This window comes from Talpa europaea, assembly GCF_964194135.1.
Source record: "Talpa europaea genome assembly, chromosome: 9".
NCBI classification, from domain to species: Eukaryota; Metazoa; Chordata; class Mammalia; order Eulipotyphla; family Talpidae; genus Talpa; species Talpa europaea.
Genome location: NC_140076.1, coordinates 12,043,633 through 12,067,395, shown reverse-complemented (window position 1 = coordinate 12,067,395; position 23,763 = coordinate 12,043,633). Strand labels below are relative to the sequence as shown.

At 59.1% G+C, this 23,763-nt stretch overlaps 1 protein-coding gene across 1 annotated transcript; it reads left to right on the top strand.

Moving 5' to 3' along the window:
- Positions 1-540: 540 nt before the first annotated feature.
- On the top strand, positions 541-23,309 carry WNT4 (Wnt family member 4; the record flags this gene model as incomplete). Its single annotated transcript, XM_084241671.1, has 5 exons — positions 541-617; positions 14,137-14,372; positions 22,086-22,217; positions 22,308-22,450; positions 22,842-23,309. 5 exons carry the CDS (start codon positions 541-543, stop codon positions 23,307-23,309), a joined length of 1,056 nt encoding a protein of 351 aa, XP_084097797.1.
- Positions 23,310-23,763: the final 454 nt, after the last annotated feature.

Genomic DNA, 23,763 nt, shown 5'->3' with positions numbered 1-23,763 from the left:
GGGGAGCTGTGCCCGCCTGTCCCCCAGGCCCGGGAAGGGGGTGGGGGCCGGGCCGCTGGGTCGCGGAGCCTCGGACTCGGCGGGGCGAGGCGGCGCGCGGCCAGGGCGCCTGCAGCGGGTTGGGCCCCAAGTTCCCCCGGGCGCCGGCCCAGGGAGGCGCCCGAAGAAGCCCAGTCCCGCGGGCTGGGGCGGCCGCCGCTCCGGCCCGCCCCCGGGGGGGTGTCCCGGGCGGCTGGGCCCGCCCAGGTAACCCCATCCTCGGCCCGCCCCCGGCCCGCCCCCCCACCCGCCGCCCGCCCGCCCTCGCCGCCGCGGCATCCCGGCTGTGGGGCGGCGCTGACAGTCGGGTCCGCGCCGGGCAGCGGGCGCAGCAGCGGGCAGGGCTGCCGGCAGGCACGGAGGCAGAGCCCCGCCGCGCGCGCCCCGGCCCGCGCCCGGCGCCGCGCCCCAGCCCACCCGCGGGGCGTCCACCTGCCGCCCCGACGGGAGGCCCCCCGCGGCCGCAGCCGCCGCCCGGGGCCGGGCGCCCGCGGCAGCACCATGAGCCCCCGCTCGTGCCTGCGCTCGCTGCGCCTCCTGGTCTTTGCCGTCTTCTCGGCCGCCGCGAGCAACTGGCTGTAAGTCGGGCCGGGACCCGGCGGGGCCGGGCGGGGGGCGGGCGGGGCGGGGCGGGGCGGGCCCCGAGGGCAGCGGCCGGTGCCAGGCGGCTCGGGGGCGCCCGGCAGGTGTCTCGGCTGCGGGGCGCGAGGCTCGCTCGCCCTCTCCGCTGCCGCCGCTCTGGCGGCCTCTCTGGGCACCGCTGCTGCCCGGGTCCGGCTCCCAGCCCAGGGCAGCTCGGGTGGCGACGGCGTCCGCACCCGTCGGGGGCTCGGGGCGCCCGACAACGCGAGGGGTGCGAGTGGCGGGCGGCGGGCGGGGAGGGGTGTCGTGCCCGGGGCGCAGCCCTGACTGGGCTGACAGGTCTCGGAGGAAACCCATTCCCGGGAAGGGCTCCGGAGCATAATAGCAGGTTAATCCCGCGGAGCGCAGAGCAGGAGCGAGCTCCCCGCGCCGGGCTGCACCGCGCTGCGGGCCGGGCTGGAGGCGTGCAGGGACCTGTCTCTGCTGGGGGGCGGGAGCCGGGGATCCAAGAAGGGAAGGGACCGGGGCGCGCTGGAGGGCCTCGTTCTCCACGGGGTAGGAAGGAGCTGCACCCCGCCCTTAAAAAGGACAGCAGCTCGCGACTCCCGGTGTCTCACCTACGGAGGGAGAGACGGTTCCCGCGGGGGACCTGCCCGCTTCTCCTTCTCTGGGCCTGACTCAGGGGACTCCCCAAGAAGGGGCAGAAGCTTCGCTGGAGAGTGAAGGGCTCTAAAGGGATGAGCTTCCTGACCAGGGGAGCAGGGACGCAAAAGGACCTTAGACTGCAGATCCCCTCCCCCCCCCCCCCAGGGACCATGCCCCAGGCCCCAGGCTTAACCCTGGCCCCAATTCCTTGTGCCCAGAGTTCTGCCCCCATCCACTGTGGGCAGCCAGTGGGGAGCCGAGGGCCAATATTGATCTGAAAAGCATGAGGTGGGAAGGGGGCTAGCCAACAGTGTAGCTGGGGTTTCCATGGAGACAGCGGGAGAGGAAAAAATTCTCTCTGCATCAAGACCAAAGAACAAATATCTCCCATGAAATTGCCCCGAGTGCCCAATGGCTGTTGCTATGAGGTCATTGCGGCCAGCCGGGGCCCTGCAGGCTGGAAGGAGTGTGTCGGTTGGGGTCAGAGCCACCCAGGGCTTGGGGGACGGAGGTGATGTGGAATTCTCCCAGCTGTTCTGAGAGCAAGCGACTCCAAGGCAGCCCAAAGTGGCTGCAGAGCTTTTGTTTTTCTTGGAGCCCTAATTTGATTAACACTTCAGTGGCAGTGGCAAAGTGTACTGAAACCAGGGCACCACCACCTCCCCCCACTGCCCCCCTGCAGGCCACAGGCTGAGTGGGGCCTGGGTCACATTGAGCTGAGAAGGGGAGCTGACTGGGACTCAGGGGAGTCCGAGACCCCAGAAGCTGACTCTAGAAAGTCTGGGTGCAGAGCCAGAGTCTCCAAAGTAGGTGTGAGCGTCAGGAAGAAAAGGTCTGAGCTGCCCAGCGCCCAGGGATCCACAAGGGTCGAGAAAGAAGAGGCAATGCAAAGGTCTGACCCGGGCCTCAGGGACAGCGCGACATCTGCAATGGGAAGTGCTTTGAGAGCCACCAGTGTTTCCGCTCATTTTACAGATGAGAAACTGAGGCCCTAGAAGAGGAAGTTACTTGCCCAAACCCAGCTGAGAATGGAACCCAGGTGCTCTGGCTCCCAGAGAGTGACACTACACCCCTGTCCCGGAGCCCGGCCCAAAGTTGAGCCAGTATGGCCAGGTGGCCACCACCCAGCCTCAGCCACCTCCTAAGCCTGGCATCCCAGCCAGGCAGGCAGCCCCAGCTCTGGGTCCCACAAACCATGGGGAATTCCAACAGCTCAATTCTCATGTGGGGGCTGGGGTGAGAAGGGGCAACCTAGAGGGGGAAGGGAGGTTGGTTGCAATGGTGATGGTTCAGGTTGCCACGAAGCAGGTCTCTGGATGACCCAGCTCACTCCTGCTCCAGGCAGGGCTTCCAGCCAAGAGTCTCTCCTCAGCCTACGGCAGGAGAACAAGGGGCTTCCCGACCCAACCAGAGAGGCTGTGATGGAGAAGACTCTGGCACCTTCCAAGATGGCATCATTTGCCTGATATTTAGCAACCTGGGACTGGCCCAGCTCTGGGAAAAATAGGTGTCACAGCCTGGTCTCCCCGGAGCTTGGGTCTAGGGAGAAAGACAAGATAAAAACTAAGCCACGAGTGTGTGGGACAGCGTGCAGGCTATAGCCTTGCGTCTGCACGCTTGTGTCTCTGTCAGCAGAGGCACAAGTGTGAGCTGGAGCAGTTATGGACCGGGACTTGACCTGGGGGTGGTAGAACCTTCACAGTACTATTTACTGTTAAACCCGTTCCCATAGTAGTAGCTGAGTCCCAACAACACCTGAGCCCCATTTTACAGAGGGGGAGTCGGGATCGTAGAGGGAATCGCCCAAGTCTCCAAGCTAAGTACATGACAGAGGCACCAGGCCCAAATGCTGCCCTGAGAAGGAAGCGCTTCAAGCAGGCAGATCTGTCTATTCAGACCTGGTGGCTGGCGCTGACTTTTCAAGTGTGAGCCACGCTGGAGTCTGGCCCCAGGAGCAGGTTGGCAGCACTCTCCGAGGAACAAGGCCTGGGTGTCCACTGCCTTCCAGTACCTGGAGGCAGGCTCCAGTCCAGGGTCAGCAGGCTGGCTGGTGGCAAGAGTTGTTGCTGCCTGTTGTCTCTGGAGGGCAGGTGGCCTGGCCCTGGCGGGGAGGCCAGGTGTCCTGCTGCATGCAGCTGCTGGGCAGGACAGAGCCTGGAGCTGGGAGGGCTCCACAGCCTGAGGCCTGGGCAAGCCCAGAGAAGCTGGAAGCTGTTGATTAGACTTGTGTCTGGCACCCGGAGTGAGCTGACAGCTTGTGGCAGCTCCCACCATCAAGGGAGGGATGGATGGATAAAAACTGTCGATCAGTGGAGGGCTCCACCACAGACCTGGATTGTGCCACAGTCCCCCTGCACTTGGGCTGTGCTGGGAGTCGGGAGACTGGGGTTCCAGTCTCAGCTCTCTTCCACAAGGTGGGTGGCCTGGGGTGGCCTCTTTTCCCCACTGGGTCACCGCTGTCTGTAGATTTCTACACGGGCCAGCACCCCAAATGGGAAGTTGTCAGAGAACAGATAAGCCAAGCTTTCATTACTGAGAGGGGATTTCCTGCAGAAAGGCAGTGGTGCCCTGGGCTGGCTGCACTAGGTGAGGAGAGGGGACTCAAAGACCATCCAGCAGAATGGCTGGGAACTGGGTCTCCAGGACCAGCGACCCACAGTTTCATCCCAGCTCTGCCTCTGAGCAGCTGAGTGACCTGGGGCAGGTTACTTAACCTCTCTGAGCCTCAGGGTCCTCATTCGTAAAATGGTACCACCCTTGGGGGAATGTGGGGAAAGAACGAGCCCCAGCAGGCAGCACACTGAGCAGCGCCAGGCACCCCATGGAAACGGCAGCCACACTGAGGGCTACCGAGGGCTGCCAGCCGAGAGCCGGGGAGGGATGTTGGAGAGCATGGGCCCCAGGTCACTGCTCCAAAGCGTTTTTCACCCCAGTTCTGTCCCAATCCTGCCATCTTACATGGCTGCATAGGTCGGGTCCCAGGCTGCTGCCTCCCTGCTCTCTCCCAGGGCCACCACCAGAACCTCACGGGCCAGCACCGTCATTGCTGAGAGTGCCCTGGGAGACACCACACTCACGCTCTGCACAGGCCTGACTCCCCACAGGTGTGCATGGCGGCCCAGGCTCCCACATCCTCTGGCCCCTTAATAGCGACTCCCCTGGCCACCGGCATAGTGAAGCCCATCTCCCTGGGCACAGCTCCTCAACCAGGTATGGGCAGATCCAGCTCCCAGGTAAAGGCAAGGTCTGTCTCCCCCAGGAAGTGTCCCCCTAGTCACCAGCTGAAAAGGACCCCTCCCTCCCTTCTAAATAAACCCATCTCCTTGGCACTCCTCCCTGGCTGTGGGCATTGAATTACAATCACTAATATTGTGCAACCCTTTACAGTTTACACCAGGATATCTCAAGTCACACTACTGCTATTTGGGGCCTGTCTTGGGCACACGGGGATATTTGGCAGCAACACCGGCCTTCACTGTGCCGGTGGCCAGGGGAGTCGCTATTAAGGTGCCAGAGGATGTGGGAGCCTGGACCGCCACGCACACCTGTGGGGAGTCAGGCCTGTGCAGAGTGTGAGTGTGGTGTCTCCCCAAGTGGCACCCAGGAGACAGCCAAGACGGTTTCCAGATGCTGGCAAATGTCCCCAGGGAGTGGGGGGACAGTCACCCCTGGTTGAGAATTAGCAGTTTACAAAGCGCCTTCACACCCTGTACCCTGTCAGAGCAGAGTCTGTCCCATCTCAGAGGCCCGGAGCTGCAGGGACTTCCTCCAAGGCATTCTGCACACCGGAAGTAGGACTGGGACCTGGTTTGCCTTCACAGGTCCAAACCTCATGGTTTTTATCCTGCACCTATAGTTTCATGCCCATGCAACCGTAGTCCAGCCATGTGGCTTCTTGTCTACAGGTAAGAAAGCCCTGGAGGCCGAGGCTGTAGCATAAACCCCGCTCAAGACCCTCATGGTGCCTGGCTCATGTGTGGCATGTAGTAGATGCTCAGTTAACATTTAATGGACGAAGGAAGGGTTTGCCTGGAACAGAGGGTTATTGTCAAATGGTACCCTGCCTTCAAAGACCTCTGCTGGGAAGGCGACTCGGTACCACTGCCCTGAGTCTCAGGTGAGACTAAAATGTGCCAAAACGGGTATTAGGAGGTGGGCTGTCCCCCAGCAGTCTGCTGCTCTTCTCAGCCCCTCAACTCCCCAGCTACGGCAGACCCCTAGGAGCCTGGCTGAATGCTAGCCACCGTCACCCCTCTACTGCAGGGCCCCAGGACCAGGCTCTGCCCGAGGGGGTTGCTCAGGCAGCAGTCACGACCCAGCTGTCTGCTATGGCTTGACTTTCTTCCCTCAACCCTGGATTAGCAATTGAGCAACTCAGCAAGCATCTGACAAGACAGTGCTCCCCAAACCTGTTGAAACTCGCCCAACTCAGGCCCTGTGGGTGCATTTGGAAAGTCTAGCCTTTGCCCCAAGACTCCTCCTCTTATTCCTCCCTCTGAGAAGAAGGGCTTGGCCTGAGCCAACCACGGATAGCGTGGGCCAGGAAGCCACTAATGGGGGTGACAGAGACCCCCAGTCACCCCGACTCCAAAGGAGTTTGCAAGAGCCGCCGCCGGTCTGTTCGGCAAACTCAGCTGGAAGGCGAAACTGCGACCCCACGGTTGCTGTCCAGATTTCCACAGGAGTTGCCAGGTTTTATCTCTGAGTCCTGAACTGCATCTTCTGTGATTCAGCCAAAGCCGGGAGAAGGCTCGCTCCCTGCCGTGACCCCACCAGTTTCCCCCTTTTCCCATCCAAATCCACCTCCACCTCCCACATCTCCTGGCAAACTTGAAACCAAACTATGTTTTAAAAGTCCCCCCCCCCCAAGTCAGTGGAGGGGACCTGGTCTGAGAAGAAAAGGGGGGGAGGTGGGTAGAAGGAGGGAGGGATGTGTCCGGGGAGGGAAGGAGCCTCCAGACAGCTCACAGCTCAAGAGAGAACTTTGGAGAGGCCCATTAGAAGCAGCAGGAAATTGCTGATGAGACTAAAGGGGCCTCTTTCCTGCAGGGACTCTGAATGGTCCTTTCAGGCCCCGTTTCTCACTCTGTTCACACACAAGTCTTATCATGGAGGGATTGGCTCCCAGGGCCCCTTCCCCAAGGACTGGAGCAGCAGGGTCCTCCAGTCAGAGCGCCCCAGGCACAGAGGTAACTGGCAGACAGCAGAATGAGAGGCCCACAGGGCCCGGAGGTTACCAGCTGAGCCTCCAAGCTGGGGCGTGCCCACTAAGTCTCACTCGATCATGTCAAGTACATCCTTGTCAAGACCAACTCCCAGGCACTGTGTTAGGCATCTGGGAGAGCTGGAATGCAATCCCGGCACCCTGACAGCTCCCAGGCCCAGGGTCTGCAGCTGCAGTGAAAGCAGACTGGAGCGCCACACCCCTCCCCAGCCACCCTACGCAGGCGTGACCAGCAACCAGAGCAAGGGAGACCAAGGTTCTCCCCATCCGCCCTGGTTGGGTTGGGGGGTACATGATCAGCCACTGGATTGCACCTTTAGAAGGGGCCCACCGAAGCCAAGGAACTGAGTGGAAACTTGGAGCTGGCATAGTGTGAGCCTCACTCAGAAAGCCACCCAGCCCAGGACAGCCCAGCGGGACTTCCCTCACCCACCTCGCTGTCCACTCCAGGCCTCCCTCAGCCACGTAAGGAGGATAGCCAGTGGCTGCAAGGGCAAGGAAGGCACCCTGGGGACAAGGTTTGGTGGGTACTTTGCAAGAGAAAGGTTCTCTGCTGGCAAATTAGGAGGCAAAGCGAGGTCAGGAAATGCCCTGAATTTGACACTCATTCACCCCCACAATTACACCTGGCCCTGGTAGAAAAGGAAAATTCCTACCTTCTGGGACAGCTCTGGGCGCTCAGGCTCTGGTCTTGAATCAACTATCAGTTCCGCCGGGAATAAACACGAAGAGTGGGAAATGGGAAGTAGGGAACAAACGGGAAGTAGGGAACACAAGGAGCCCTCAAGAATGACATGTAGGGAGCTGAGGTACCGGGAAACTGGGAATAATGGAAACTAGGGAGCTAAGAGACAGAAAACGAGCGCTGAGGCTTCTGAGGATGGGGAATAAGGGAACTGGGGGATCCTGGCGACAAGTACCCTGAGGTAGAGAGTGAAGGCTGGGGCACCAGAGGAGGCCACCATTTCCTGCCAAGTGAGGAAATGCACTTGGGACAGGGTGAACTTGACCCTATGGGCACTAGGAACGCCAGAGCAATGCCAAGTCTGGGGAGAAGGTGGAGTGAAGCCACTGGGGGCTTCTCCAAGGCCAGCCCCAACTCTCTGGCTGCCCCTCCAGTGGTTTCCAGGCCAGTGGCGGCAAGCCCTCCATAGCCCCAGAAGCTACAGGCCCCTACACTGTCCTGGCACCACATAACTACTGAAGCATCTCCCTCCCCGCGACCCCTCATTTCTAGAAGCAGCCAGATGCCCTCACTTTAGTTCAGAAATAGACAAAGGGCTCTGGATAGATTCACAGACAGAAGAATGAAGCCACCTCCCTCAAATCACTGTCCCTTAATGCCAAACTCTCATACCCTCGGCACCCTGGCCCATCTCCAGAACCTGACCAGCCAGTCCAGACTAAGAGCCAGAATCACCTGCTTTCCAGTCCCGACTGGCTGCAGAGCCTTCACCACGTTCCTTTCTGAGCCTCAGTTTCCTCATCTGTAAAGTGGAAAGAATGGCACCTTCCTGGTCAGCCTGCATGGTTATGATAAGGCTCTGAAAACACAGGTGACTATTACATAGCACAGGTGACAGGGAGTGGAAGGGCCCATTCTTTCATCCATCCAGACCCGCAAATGATTTCCAAGTCCCCCTGGCACACCTGTGCTTGTGCTGGACCCCTGCTGTCCCTGCCCTCCTCACCCCAACACCCCCAGTGCCTGGTCTCCTAACTACATCCACCTCTACCCATGTTGCACGGTCTACCTCCTCAGAGGACCCCGGATTCACTAGGAGACCCCTTCTCTAAATCTGCATCCTCCATCTAGATTCTGTCCAGAATCTATAGTTGGAATGGCTGCTAGAATGGTCTGCTAGCCCCAAGGGGACATGTGCTCCCCTTGAGTGAGCTCAGCTGAAAAAAGATCTGAGAACCCAGGTCTAAGGGGGCTGATGGAGCCAAACAGGTGACAGATGAGCAGAAGGGCCCTGAGGTGCCGCAGAGGGTTCAGCTTAAGGCACTGTGCTGAGGCTGTGAGAGAGGGGCACCGGGTGATGACTATGAGGACGGCAAACATCTCGGTGGTGATGAAATGCCCTGCATGTGAGCATCCCATGCATCTCCACTGCCTGAGGTAAGAATTGCCATTGTCCCCATTCTACAGATGGAAACACTGAGGCTCAGAAATGTATAATCACCTGCCTCAGGTCAGATGGGATTCGGAGCCCATCTGGAGGGTCCCGTAGGCAGTGCCCCATCTGGCCTACCATGCCATCGGGCAAGCCTCACAGGAATGGGGGCTCCACGTGGCAGAGACATTCTGATACTAAGACTGTGGGTTCAGAAGGTCCAACAGTCTGAAGCAGTCAGGGGTGTGGCAAGGATCCTGGGGCCCCAGACACCCACACCGCCCATGAGAACAGTCGGGGATGGGGTCTGTGTGGCCCTTGCTGTCACCCAGTGGTCTCCCAAGGCGTCTCACTGCTCAGCAGGCACTGCCTTTCCTTCCGGCTCCTCCTCCTCCTGCCCGCTTGGCCTCCTTCCTCCCTCGTGTTGCAGGCACAAGCGTTCCTGAGGAGGCTCTAAATGTGGCCCAGGCGGGCAGGGAGGCCAGAGGGAGGGGACAGAGAGGCCGGTTGGCGTCCCAGCCCCCACCTGGACACCGCAGGGCCAGGACCCGCGACACCACTAGGCCTCCCAAACGCTCCAGCTATTTCCCGTCCCTGCTCCTCCTGACGCACAGAGTGAGAGTCAGGGAGGAGTCAGAGAGGTGCGGATTTTCCTCTAGGAATTTGTATATTTTTTTAAAAAGCAAGCAAACCTGGAAAAGCTTGGGACAAGCCCAGCTAATTTTAGTTTCTAATGAAAACAGCAGGTGGCTGAGAGGATCTGATCTCCCTGGCAGGGCCAGGGCCCTCCAGCCTTGCAGGCTGCAGGCACGGCGGGCACACAAGGGCCTCCCGGGAGGACCCCGAAGGACCCAAAGCCCCCGTTCCAGAAGATCGGGCACTCGCTGTCTGGCAGGGGCAGCCTGGGCTGGTGGGATAACCTGATTGATGGCACGGCTGTGGCTAGAGTCTTGGGTGGCTCGGTCAGCAGGTGGCAAATTGCTAAGCCTGTACTCAGCAGTAGCGGGAAGCAGCCTAAATTGGGGCAACGCAAGGAGGGCAGGTTAGGAAGCAGACAGTCCAGGCCCCGCGCAGGCCGCCCAGCCCAGTGGAGCCGACACTGATCACACTTTCTGTCTCCCCTGGAAATGGCTTGTGCTGTGGACATTTGAGCCCAGACTAGCTCCTAGGTCAGCAAGTGGCATGCATGTCTCTGGGGGAAAGGTGAGCCACCTTAGGGTGCAGGGAGGGCACTCCTAAGGCCCCAGGACCCCTGCGCCTGGCCTCTGAGCATCTCTAACCCTCAGCACATGGAAAGACATTTCCTTCCCTCACCCCCACGCTTCCCCACCTCCCTGATTGGAGGTGAACAAAAGGGATCTAGTCAGCACAGAACTCTCCATTTACGCCGCGAGCATTTACTGATCACCATGCTAAGCACCGAGGAGGCCACAGGCCAGACAGGACACTGAGGGTGGCGTCAGACCCTGCAGCTATAAGCACCACAGATCTACAGGTAGGGAGGGGCAGAGGAAGAGAGAGTCTAGAAGCAGAGCTTGGTTTTCATTCCAGCTTTGCCACTTACATGCTGTGTTACTTGGGGTGGTCACGTCACCTCTCCAGGCCTCAGTTTGCTCATCTATAAATGAGGCCAGGCACTCTAACCAGATCCCAGAGCCAGCAAGCGTGTGGGTGAAGGCCTGTGAGCCCAGGATACTCAGTCTTAACCAACTCCAGCTCTGTTTGCAGCTCTGAGACCAACTCTTCCCCAGCAAAGACCTGGGGTCTGGGAGAACCAGATGCAGGTGGGGCTAGGCCTCACGTGGCAAGGAGGGACAGCTGCTGGGGCAGAGACAGGGAAGGTTTCGGGGGTGGTGGGCATTGGTGCCAGCTTTGGGGCAGGGACACTCCTCAGCGGAAGAGGTTTCTCAGCTTCTTCCTGGAAGCTGTCCCAGTGACTCACGGCCGTGGCAGCCCAGCAGCTCACCCCTAAATCCCTACCACTGTTATTTCAGCCCATGTCCCCTGGTTGAGCTCTGAGCCTAGGGGCTAGGAGCGGGAGTGAGCAGCTCCTCCAGCCCACCCATTCCTCCATGAATGGCTGGGGTGCCATCTCTCAGCCTGGGTGTGAGGCTTGCAGTCCCTACTTCCAGCCCCCAGAAGGAGAGCCACCGCCTCCGATAACAGGAAAGGCTGCCCAGAACCGCTATTTTATTGTACCCATATGGAAACAGCTCTAATGGGGCAGAGACTTACCCAAGGCCACACTGTGGGTTGGTGGCTCAGCCAGGCCTCCCCAACCTGCCCCTCCTGCCCCTGGCCTCCATCACATCCCTTCACCAGAAGCCAGGATCCAGCACAGCCCAACCTGGCCCCTTGGCGGGATGCAAAGGGAGCAGTGGCTGAGACTGGAACACACCTCACAGACCCTTCTTCAAGATTCTCCAAGAGGCCCACCCTGGTGTCTGGGTGGGAAAGGATCCAACTTGAGGCCCAATGCCATGTCCCCTCACCAGCTCCTCCTAAACTCCTAAACGTGGACCTGGCCCACGGCCAGTAGCTGGGCTCTTGGCGCCCCCTGCAGGCCAAGAAAGCCAGGTGGGACGAGCTCTTCTGGCTGAGGCAGGGGGAGCACCCAGGCAAGTCTGAGCGACCCAGTAGGCACCTGCCACCTCCAGATGTACCCTCACCCTCAGTCACCTTCCCCCCCTTATCTCCCTCTGGGAGGCTCGGGATCCCAGGATTTCACTGGACCCTACCAATCTCTGTGCTTCCCCTGCGTAGGACCCAATGGAGAGGCAGAATGTCCCCACCTCCTCTGCAGCAGGGAATTAGGGGAGCGTGGAGGAAGTTGGAGGGCCCCCGCTGACAGCCCTCCTCCCCTGACCACACTGCCAGGCAGGAGAAACTCAGGATGGTGCAGCTATGCCCAGCCCAGCCGAGAGCCAGGTGTACCCACCTCAGCAAATCACGCTGATTTCTCACAACAGCCCCCTGGGCTAGGAACTGCAGCTCCGTTCCCAGCCTGACTCAAACAGGCTCCACAGCCAGGGGGATGATGCCGCAGAGATGGGGAGAGGGGCTCCCCCTGAACTTCAAAGAAAGCATCACCCATGTCTGTCCTGTTGCTTCCCCTAAAGTGCCCTTGGGGCCAGTGTGAGCCTGGCTTCACTGCTACTCCTGGGAACGCATTAAAGGCCCAGGTCCCTGGCCAGTCCCACCTGGAGTGGGACCGGGCAACTGCACTCTCGACAAACCCCACAAATGGTTGCTACACAGCCCAGTTTGAGAACCATGCTCCAGTCCAGCCCACGTGCTGCCTGTACCTGTCAGGAGGTGGCCTGCCGACCGCTCCCTGGCCACATCCTCAGGCTGAACAAACCCAGCACCCTGCCCTTTCTGCCCCCGGGGCCAGCCCCACCCAGTCCCCGAGTGGCATGAAAGGACACGGTCTCTATCAGAGGCTTTTGAAGTTGGGCAGAACCTGGCCTCACCTCCTCCGAGCTGTGTGACATCGCACACAGGCAAAGTCTTAGCCTGCCTCTGTCTCAGTTTCCTCCTGTACAAAATAAGGGTTCGTTGGTTTGCTGGGAGGATTAAATCAGTGTCAGTACTTAGCCCAGTCCTGACTAAGTTCTGTTAAGTTAGCTCTTTTTACTTTTATCATCATAATAATTTCCCATATTTTTTTCAAATATGCTCAACTGCATGCAGGGGCAACTAGGATAGCAGGTTTTCATTCCATTTTCCCCCTTTTTTAAATTGAAATAGCGTCATATTCTAACATTTATGTAAGTTTTGGGTGTACATTGTTAAATGTCGAAAAGTTCCCCTATAGGACTTTCTATGCACTGCTCTATTGGGGCTCCACTCATTCAGCCAACAGCATCGGGTTCCTGCCCCCCTGCTTTAGCTCTGGGTCAGACCGCTGTTCACACATGGGATCCCTTTGGCTTCTGACAGCAGTTCCGTCCCTTTGCCAGAACCGTGGTCTGCTCCCCACAGCACAGACGGAAACCCTGAATCCAGGGCAGTGGTGCCTTGTCCCTTGAGGCTTCTCTGGACAAGAAATTTGGGCCCCATTCCTTACAGGATGCAAAAGCATCTTCACCTCACTCCCCAGAAAGTCCTGCCCCAGACAACCTGTTTGCCAGCCACACCCCTGGGGAGGCCTGGTCCATGGCAGGCAAGGCAGCAGGCTTGATCTGTGCTCCAGATCTGTGTGGTTGAGGCTGCAGGCGCGCCAGGGTCTGAATTTCCTCCTGGGGGTGGGGGGGGGGAAGGCCCCTTGGTCTCTCTGTGCTCACCTGTAAAATGAGGGGTGTGGGGCAGACCACCTTCAGAGCACATTCTCTGTGTTCTGCTGCTCCCTCAAGACCCCAGAAGGCTGCCCCATGCAGCCCCACCCTGGGGGGTGATCAGGTGCATCTCCCACTGAGCAGGTCTAACAGGAGACAGGAAGAGGAGGTCTTTCACTCTGCTCTCCTTTGCACAACCCCCATTAGGCTACTGCTATGTGCACTTGGCCCTGATGGAGGACACCTGGGTGGGGGAAGGAAGACAGGGTGACAAGTGGTGGTTGGGACAAAAGCCATGGAGCCATCTGGACTTGGGCTGCAATCCAGGTCTACCCTTACAAGCCAGGTGACCTTAACACACCTGAGCTCCGTCAGTGCATGGAGGAAGACCATGGGGCTTGAAGGGCTTGATGCTCAGCTCTGGCACTTGCTATTGTCGTCACCTTGGGCATGTCACCCTCTCAGCCTTCAATTTGGAATCCATAAAATGGGCAGAGTAATAATCGCCTCAAGGCTTTGGGATGAGGATGCACTAGGATGAAGCCCCTGCTGCAGGGCCCGAGGCATAGTAGGTGATCAACCAACATCAGTGTGCTCTGTCTCCCACTGAGTTAGCCTCCCCGCAGGGGCCTGGCCCCAGAGGGCTGACAAGCCACCAGGCCATAACCCTGGAGGCAGAGCCAGCATGTTGCCCACCCTCAGGCTATAAACTCCAGGGCTGAGGCGACAGCATGGCACACTTTGTTTTTGAAGCCCCTCTTCCCCCCACCCCAGGGTAAACACCCTCCCCTGCCCTCCAGCCTCACCGCCCTTGATGTCCCACTCCCAAGTGTTGCACAAAGATACCAGTCTCCTTCAGGTGGCCCTGGGGTGTGACCGGGGGGGATCTTGATCTTGCACTGGGGGCAAGGGTGGTGGGTGGGAAGGGGGAGTCTGCAGGGGGCAGGGAAAGAAAAGCATGGGTACAATGGCGCCAGCCTCTCAGCTAGAGGGCATCTCAACCAGGCTCAGCTGCTGGTGCAGGGGCCACCCAGTGCAGGGAGGGTCCCTACGGGGACCCTGTCAACTTCCCTCCCCATGCCCTGCCTGCCGCGCTGGCTTGAGGTGGAGGCCTTCCCATGCAAGATAACGGGCAGATCCAGAGAGACGTGGCCAGCCAGGCCCCCCGCAGATGCCAGAGAGCCAGGCTGGGAACGAAGGAAAGCAAGCAGGGGCTCTGCACTGCATCCCACCCGCACCGTCCTCTCCCCAGGTACCTGGCCAAGCTGTCGTCCGTGGGGAGCATCTCAGAGGAGGAGACGTGCGAGAAGCTCAAGGGCCTGATCCAGAGGCAGGTGCAGATGTGCAAGCGGAACCTGGAGGTGATGGACTCGGTGCGCCGCGGAGCCCAGCTCGCCATCGAGGAATGCCAGTACCAGTTCCGGAACCGTCGCTGGAACTGCTCCACACTCGACTCCCTGCCAGTCTTCGGCAAGGTGGTAACACAAGGTAAGGAGGTGCTCGCAGGTGCAGCAGTGTGGGGACCCCAGGAGAGACCACCAGCTCTCTGGTGGGGACTCCTGTTCATGAATGGCGGGAAATTCAGTGCATGAAAACAGCAGCAGTGGGGCCCAGACAGAAGGAGCGCAGGCACAGGCTGGGTGCGCCCGAGGGGGAGGGTGCTGTTTTCTTCCCTGCAGCACTCCACGCTGCAGAGCCACCCGCCCGACTTGCAGAAGGAGCCCCAGTTCAGGCAGGGGGAGGGATGGGATTGCCCGGGACTCTCAGAAGGTGAACTGCAGAATCAGAATTCAGCCTGGGCTCCAGTCCCCCGCTGCTTTGTCTGAGCACTCGATCCCTTGTACACGAGCCATATTGGGAACTTGCCATGTCCAGTCCTGAGACAGCACCCAGCGCCCAGCTCCTGGGCTCGCAGTCCGCGGGGATACAGGCACATCAGTAACCACAGCTCGGGAGGGGTAGTGGTCTGCACACCATTTTAAATGTTTTCAGTCGTTGTAAGTAATATTAACTCATCTGGGCTTTAAGATGGACTTCCATATTGCAAATGAAGAAACTGAGGCACAGAGAGGTTAAGTGACTTGTCCAAGGTCACAGAATTAGAACAGGACCGGACTTGTGGCAGGACCGGGACTTGCTGCAGGGCCATCCAGCACCAGGCTCTGTGCTCTGACCCACGGTGAGCAAATGCTGCGATGGAGGAGCACAAGGGTGGACCCTCCCCTAGGCAGGGCCGGGGTGCTCGGGGAAGGCTTTCCCAAGGAAGCAGGCGCTCTGCTGAGACAGGAAACATGAGAAGGCATTAAGCCAAAGGAAGGGGGCCAGCGCATAGAAAACGTTCCATGCAACTGGAAGGCTCCTGGAGAGGGCGCCAGGTCAAGCCGCTAACCCTCGAGGAAGTGCTAAACCAGCCGCCTCCTTCTCTACTTCCTCACCATGAAACTGACACTCCCGAGCCACCGAGAGTCCACAGGGCTCTTCCACTTGCTCCGGCAGGCGGCGAGGCGTCGCCTGGGCCAACCTTTGTCTTGGCACCTGCGGTTCTGGACGGCTAAGGCGGCTGGGCTTGCGGCAAACCGTTTAGATGTTGTTGGAAACCAACTGTGATAGAAATTTGGAAGCCATTCTCCTGGGAGCTGGCAGAGGCCAACGAGGCACGATCATGCTTGGCATTACTGAGCACTGCTGTTCTGGAGAAGCTGCAGAGAATAGAGAGCGGCGAGACCCACATTGATGATACCAGTGCTGCGTGCGTGCATACGTGTGCGCAAGTGTGCGTGTGTGCGTGCGTGCAAGACGGGGCCCAGTCACTGGATTCAAAGGTGGATCCTGAGGACAGGAAGATGCTCGCACAGAGCAGGGGGTTGTTTTGGGTGGGCTGATGGAGAGATGATCTGGCTTTCACTGGCCAGGCCCCCAAACACCCAACCCTCTTTTGCTACAGTCTCAGCAGTTCCCTCCCACAGTCTTGAGTCTTCCCAGCTCCTGCAAACAAGTGGTTGCTTTTTCCTCTGGGCGCCAAAGCTTTTCATTCATGCCAAGGCGCTTTTGGGTCATTTTTCGTTTTGCTATCTTTTTAAACCTTTAGAGAAGCTGCAAAAATAGCACAAGAAATTCCCTCATACTCTATCCCTAGATTCACCAGTGTTCACTTTCGAACCCATTTGCCTTCACCATTTTTCTCTCCCTCAGTTCACACATACACACACGTTTTTGTCCAACCCCCCTGCGTTTATACGATGTTCACGGCACCTTTTAGGTGGACTGTGATGCCAGCCTCCCCCATCCTAACCCTCCCCCCCAAACCTTTCACTCTTCAAAGGCAAGGTGATGTCTCATTTGCCTATTTGCCAGCACATGGCAGAGCCGGACAGTCAGTGGGTACCGTCCAGTCACGGAAAGCAAGTCTGGGCAAGGATTTGAGGCAGCAAAGAAGGGGAAGCACGAGTCAGTTCTGGCCTGAAGCCTGTGGGGGACCCTGTGGGGAAGCGCCTTCTTGATCTGCGTCTGCAGTAGGAGCCAAAGGAGCGGGGCCAGCCTGGGCTCAGCGAACCTTCAAGAATCTGAGAATCCTAGTGGGCTTGGTCTGAGTATGAGCGGCTGGGTCAAGCGTCCTGTCAAGGTGACCTCACCCCAGACCAGGCCGATGTCAATCTTGTTTGGAGGCAGACCTGAGCTCTTCCCAGGCATCTAGCTCCTCCGTTTTTGTAAAATTCCTCAAGGGAAGGTCTTAATTTGTCTCCATGAACAAGAAAGGAAGGGGCTTGTCCCTCCCAAGGCAGCAGAAAGCCCAGGGGCTGGTGAGGCAGGTGGAGGGAGAGCATGGGCAAGTGTGACCTGGAGCAAGTGACTTCACTCCTCAAGCCACGGCATTCTCCCATTGGAGGCAAACACGTGCTCACATCATAGGGTTAACACCAGGATTCATTGGTGCCATGCACATGTCCTCGGAATAGATCCCAAACACCACTGGCACCAGCCGTGGTCGCCGATCTGGGTAGGCCTTTCTCAGCTCATAGCTCCTGGGTTGGGAGCTTGGCCAGGGTCTGCATAACAGTTGCCTGGCTGGGGTCACAGCCTCAGACTTGGAAGAGCCCAGAGCTAATAATTCCCCACAAGAGCCATACTTAGAGAGAGGAACCCCAGTTTGTTGAGGGCTTCTGTGTGCTGCTTGCATCCACTGACCTCACACTGCTCTGAGAGTGTGTGGCATTGCTCCCGTCTTAGAGCTGAGCTGAGGCCCAGCGCTTGCACGGGTAGTAACGCACCCAGACCTGGGACTTGCCAACACTTGACTGAGCCCTTGGACAAAGTCCATCTCCCTCCTACCCTCCACATGGGGACATCCGAGGACCAACTGCCTGGGATTCTGGGCAGGATTCAGAGATGATGCCTTTGATGGACTCCTCCCCATGGGGCTCCTGGAAGGAGCAGCTCCCTTACTGAAAACCCTGGGGTCTGCCCTCCCTCCACCACAAGCAGGGGAGGCCACTCTGCCCCTGTTCTACAGAGGCAAGAGGGACAGTGAACTGACAGAGACTGATAAAGAAAATGTGTGGCTTAATGCCCAGCCAGGTGCTGTAGGCTGGAAATCTACAGAAATTTGGCAAAGATGGCATCAGGGCAGCCAGGAATAGCAGCAGGTGTTCAGGTGGCTAACAGTGGTCAAGACCAGAAGTGGGATGGCTCTGTGATCCCGGTGCCTAGAGCAGCACCTACACAAAGCAGGCAACTGATTTGTTGAGTGAGCGAAAAAGAACTGCCCAGGGAGCACCCACACTCTCCCCCATGACCCAGTTCTGCCAAGTACCTGCAAAGATTCCACCTGTGTCAGGTGCTGGTGGGCGGAGGGAAGAGGTCATAGAGCCTGGTGAGGGTCAATGTTGCAGTGAGCAGGGCATGCTGGGGTCTCCGAAGGGCTGACCCAAGCAGGACGGCAGACGTGGCCATGCAGACTCCTCTCTGCTGCTCCCTCCTCCCGCTGCTGTCACCTTTCTCTCTGTGACCTTGATCAAGGCCCTGTCCCGAGAGAGCCTTGCAGTCCTTTCAGATTCTAGCTGCTGTGGCTGGGAGGGAATGGGTGCCGGGCCATAGCAGGCCCAGCTTCCCACTCCTGGGGTGTCTGACTTCACCCACCACATCTGACTGATGGTAACGTCATCGGGCTGGATGGAGGTAGTGGGCACGTTCCAGCCTGGGCTGTGACTTGTGAAGTCTGTGTTCTTTCCCTGTCCTCAATCTTGGCATCACACTGGACCCAATGAGGGTGAGAACATGCTTTTCTTCTGGGTGGCCTCTCAGGCCAGCCTTTTGGTGCCAACAGGTAATTACAGCAATTTGGGAGTTTAGGGGGAAACCCCAGACCCGCTTCTGCACTGAGAGTCCCTGGAAGACAAATCCCTTTGGCACCCTGGGCATAGCACAGTAGCTCACAGCAGGTAACAACAAATGTCTGGTGAAGTATCTGTACCTAAGAAAGCTTTTAGCCCAACGGCAAGCCCGTCATCAACAGTGTGGCCCTCGGAGTGCAAGTGCCTGCCTATATTTGTTAGTCAATGAATAAAATGACCTTAGTGACCCTACAGTAGCTCCCACAGCAGCTACTGTGTCTTGAGCGCCTACTCTGTGCCAGGTGCTGGCACCTTCCATGTGTGACGGCATTAGAATCGCCAAACCGCCTGAGGAGGCAGGTACTGATAGCAGCCCTATTCTAGGGACCAGAACGCTGGCAACATCAGGACTGGACCTCCGGCCTGCCCAGGGAGCACCCACACTCTCCCCCATGACCCAGTTCTGCCAAGTACCTGCAAAGATTCTACCTGTGCCAGGTGCTGGTGGGTGCAGAGGGAAGGGATGGGCCCAAAAAAGTATGAGAGACAGCCTGGCCCCAGGAGCTTCCAGCCTGGTATCAGAGGTCAAAGAAGAAGAAAAACAGCCCACTGCTGGATTCTGTGTGGGGCAGGCAGGCCAGGAAGAAGCAGCCTAAGATGAGGGTAAAGTGTTAGGGCTTAGCCTGCAGGGTGGCGCTCTTTCCCCATTTAGAGTGGGGACAGGGAGGCTCAGAGAGGTAGGTCACACGGCCAGAGCCCTAACATGATGTGGTCCAGCTCCAAATCCTGTCCTCAGCTACCTCTTAAATCCAAAGAGACTTCCTGGAGGTGGCTTCAAGAAAAGGTAAGCTTTGGCAGATAAGAAAGCAAAGGAAACTGGACAGGCAGGATGAGTGCAGACTGGAGAGAGCATGGGGTCTGTCTTCCTCAGATCCCAGTGTGCACCCTGCCGGGCCTCCCTAGGACACCTGAGTTATGCTTGCATTGACACTTCCACCAGGACACCAGCCTGGGGCCTAGGGGATCACCATGCCCACGGCTTCCTCTCCAGCCCACCTCAACCTCAGCTGGTTCGCCTCCAAACACTCCTTCCTGTTCAGATGTCTTTCCTTCCAACATCTGGGAGAGACATTGTGTGTGTGTGTGTGATGTGCGCAAGACAGGCAGGCCTTGGAGCCAAGTCCTGCATGGCCGGACTGCCCGAGTGGCCCAGACAATTCACCCCGCCTCACATTTTCCTGCACAGAGTAGAGCTGCAGAACTGGTGGTTGAGGTTGTCACAAGCCTTGGCCAGCATAAGGAAGAGCACAGGCACATAGTAGGCCCTCAGAAAGGGTAGTTAAAACTGGATCCACAGACAACTCTGAATTTCCACTCCCAGGCAGCCTTAGTACCTTGGACAAGATGACACTGAGCTGAACCCAAAGGATTTAGACACATGGGGGCTAAACCCATGGAGCCAGCAAGGAAGCCCTCTAGGAAGAAGAAAGAGCAGGAAGATAGGTGGGCGTGGGGTGGGGCAGAGGCTTGATGGAAAATGCAGAAAGTTTTGAGGCACTTCTGGCACCTTAGCGAGCTCTCCATTTCCCTGGCCCGGGTTGCTGCCCCTGAAAAAGCCACGATTGTCTTCCTCCTGCAGTGGAACAGGCAAAGCCCCGACCAGGGCTGTCATCTCCTGTGACTGGACATTCCCCTCTGCTCCACCCCCCAGTGCACCACGGCCTCTTTTCCCTCTCAGCAGTCTGGGCCGGGGGCCCCACTAGCGATCAGACTTCCAGCTGGGGCACCCAGGCCCAGGGGAGGAGCAGGGGTGGGGTTGGGGGGCTGCAGCACCAGAACCCAAGGGCTGGAGCCCAGGGCAGACCAGCTGAAAAAGGCTGGAGGGGTCACTGCCGTTGGCTTTAGGCACAAGGTGGCTTGGCCACATCCTGCTGGCCTTCTGGGGCCTCCTGTGCTGAGCACAGGCCGACTGCTCACATCCCCAGGAGAGAAGCCGCGAAAGGACAAGGCCTTACACAGAGTCAGCTCACAACAGGCTTTAACTCTTGTCATAGCAACTTCCTCCCCGATTCTTTCCTGAGTCTCTTCCTGCAGGCCCGCTCCCAGGCTGAGAAAACCACGGTGCCCTTGTTCTCAAAGCCAGGGCAAGGGGTTACCTGGAGTCCCAGAAGATGCATATTGGTTCGGGGACCTCATAGGGAGCCCTGCACCCCAGGGGCTATTCGGGGGGACTGGATGAGCCAAGAGCAGGGGGTGAGAGAGGCGCTTACCTGAGAGCCCAGAGAGGCCAGGGTCTGGGGCCAGCCCACCAGTCCATCCACCCTAGCTCTGGCTTTCCCTTCCCCCGTGGTCTTTGGGGCAGAGATTTGTGCTGGTTCAGGCCTGGAAATACCAGAAATACCAGAAACTAAAGTCGTCTCTCTTTGGGCGGCCACAGCACAAAACCAACCAGCGTGATCCTGCTATTAACCTTGATTAACTTGGAGAAGATTCCATCTCGGGCTGTCAAGGCCCCGTGGCTCCAGCCAAGCCCCCCTGATGCCGGCCTGAAATGGCCAAGCTAGAGTGGAGAGTGGGCAGTGAAGAGTGGGCAGCAGGCAGTATCCCGAGCTCCGGGGCCGAACCAGGAACAGGGCGTCCCGAGCCGGAGACTGTGCGGCCCCCACCCCAGCGCCCGGCTCTGCTGCCCGTCCACAGACGCGGGCACAGAGGAGGTGATTGTTTCTGTCTGACCACGGCGACTGCTCCCCAGGGCAACCGAGAGCACAGGCCTGGGTGTCGCAGAGGTAATTGCCAACCACGGAGCCCAAACCTGCCCCCTCTGCTCCTGTGGACACAGACACTCTGGCAAGAGACAGAAGGACAGTCACGGGCACACAGAGGCCCTCACAGGGGCCGGGAGAGGAGCAGGCCCTGTCTGGTCACACACCCGGCCCCGCCATACACACACCACATACGCACACACACACCCCCTCCCTCCACCCACACCCCCAGAAAGGCTCCACAGCAGCTACACCCCGAAGGCACGGTTCCTGGGAGGATAAAAACACCCATTCAGGCAGGGGAGAGGGCAGGCACCAAAATAGCACCACCGAGGAGACGGCGCAGAGGGGAAGGAGCAGGCAGGCGCGGCAGCCAGATCTGCATTTGAGTCCTGCTCCTGTCACTTCCTGGCTGGGTGACTGGGGCCAGTCTGTCCTCTTCCCGGAACCTGCATTTTGCCATCTGTGAAATGGGCCCAGAGCTCCTGTTGGCAGAGGGCGACTGGGCAAGGGGCATCCCCTGACCAGCAGGGGATGCGCTGAGAGTCGGGGCTGTTAGAATGATTCCCTCTTAGGGGAATGAGGCGAGTCATTCTGAGCAGGCCAGCCTCAGCAGGAGCGGCTGGGGCAGAGTCAGAGGGCAAGTGGGCCAGCTGGGATGGGCACAGGCTTTACAGGAAGCTGGTGGGCAGTCCAGCTCAGTAGGTCAGGCAGGTGCCCTCTCCAAGCTCACCTGTCTCTGTGAAATAGCGTTAGCATCACGGATCTTCAGGAGAGGCGGCGGGGACAAGCAACCCGCAGTAGTAAGGGTGCCGTCCGCTGGCACAGCCGCATACCGTGTGACCTCACAAGTTGCCTGGCCTCTGTAAAATGGGGTGGTAACAGTATGGGGTGCTCAGTGGCGTGAAGACAGGCGAGCCGTGGCCAGCACGTAGCAGGTGAACGTGGCCGGTAAGTGCCCACTCGGAGCACGTCCTGCCCAGGATGTCAGCTGGCCTCACTTTTCCCGGGCCTCCCAGCACAGGGGGCCCCACGGGCCCTCCCCCTCGAAGAGGAGGGTGTGGGAGGAGCCCCGGGACCCAGCCCTGCCCTCCCTCTGCCTCCCACAGGGACTCGGGAGGCGGCCTTCGTGTACGCCATCTCTTCAGCAGGTGTGGCCTTCGCGGTGACGCGGGCGTGCAGCAGCGGGGAGCTGGAGAAGTGTGGCTGTGACCGGACAGTGCATGGGGTCAGCCCTCAGGGTGAGTGCAGGCGTGGGGCGGGCACGAGGAGGCGGGGCCTGCGCTCCGGGCACTCATGCACGGGGCCCCCCTCTGCCCACCGCGCCCCAGGCTTCCAGTGGTCGGGATGCTCAGACAACATCGCCTACGGCGTGGCCTTCTCCCAGTCGTTCGTGGACGTGCGGGAGAGAAGCAAGGGGGCCTCATCCAGCCGGGCCCTCATGAACCTCCACAACAACGAGGCTGGCAGGAAGGTAGTGTGGCACCCCCCCTTCACCACAGGGCAGGGTGGGCACAGCAAGGCCCCGGAACACTCTCCCAAGCATTTGCCGGAGCTCTGGCCAGGGCCAGGCGCCTCCTGTAGGCCACTGGGGTCCAGGCAGCAGGTTGGGGCTGCAGATGGGGAGCCAGTGAACAGTGGGAGGCCCAGTGCAGCACCCCACACTTGTATCTAAGTACAGGGGGTGTCCATCCTGCTGTCACACGCACACCTCCTAAGTGGCAGAGCTGGGATCTGAACCCCTGCCGCCACAGACTGCGCGCTTCACTATGACACCGTCTGCCGTCTCCAAGGCTCCTGTGCAGACCCCCGCCGGCCTCCCCTGACCTCTCCTGGTGGCCCCTGTCCCCTCCCCGTCCCTGCAGGCTATCCTGACACACATGCGGGTGGAGTGCAAGTGCCACGGGGTGTCGGGCTCCTGCGAGGTGAAGACATGCTGGCGCGCCGTGCCGCCCTTCCGCCAGGTGGGCCACGCACTGAAAGAGAAATTCGACGGTGCCACGGAGGTGGAGCCGCGCCGCGTAGGCTCCTCCCGCGCGCTGGTGCCGCGCAACGCACAATTCAAGCCGCACACGGACGAGGACCTGGTGTACTTGGAGCCCAGCCCGGACTTCTGCGAGCAGGACACGCGCAGCGGCGTGCTGGGCACGAGGGGCCGCACGTGCAACAAGACGTCCAAGGCCATCGACGGCTGCGAGCTGCTGTGCTGCGGCCGCGGCTTCCACACGGCGCAGGTGGAGCTGGCCGAGCGCTGCAGCTGCAAATTCCACTGGTGCTGCTTCGTCAAGTGCCGGCAGTGCCAGCGGCTGGTGGAGCTGCACACCTGCCGGTGACTGGCGCCTGCGCCCGCACCACCTCGTGGCCGGGGAAAGCCGATAATTTAAACAGTCCCCCACCACCACCCCAAAAGATACTGGTTGTATTTTTTGTTTTGGTTTGGTTTTTGGGTCCTCATGTTATTATTTATTGCTGAAGCCAGGTAGGCGGTCCCAAGGGCATCCACCAAGGCCACTGGGCCTTAGTGGCTGCCGCTGACCAAAAGGACCTTGCTCGTGCCTGTCCACGTGTGGCTGCTGCTGACCTCTCGGTTGTTATCTGTGTCTGTTTTTCTATTTGCAGATTTGAGATGGGTAACAAGAGTATCACAGTCACGTGCCTACTGACTCTGCCATCCAGGGGAAAAAGTGGCCCAAGAGTAAGGGGAAATGGTGCCATTGTGATAGAAGCTGCACCCCCACATCCACACAGACCCCTGGCAGCTTCAGTCTGGTAGCCTTGTTCTTGAGC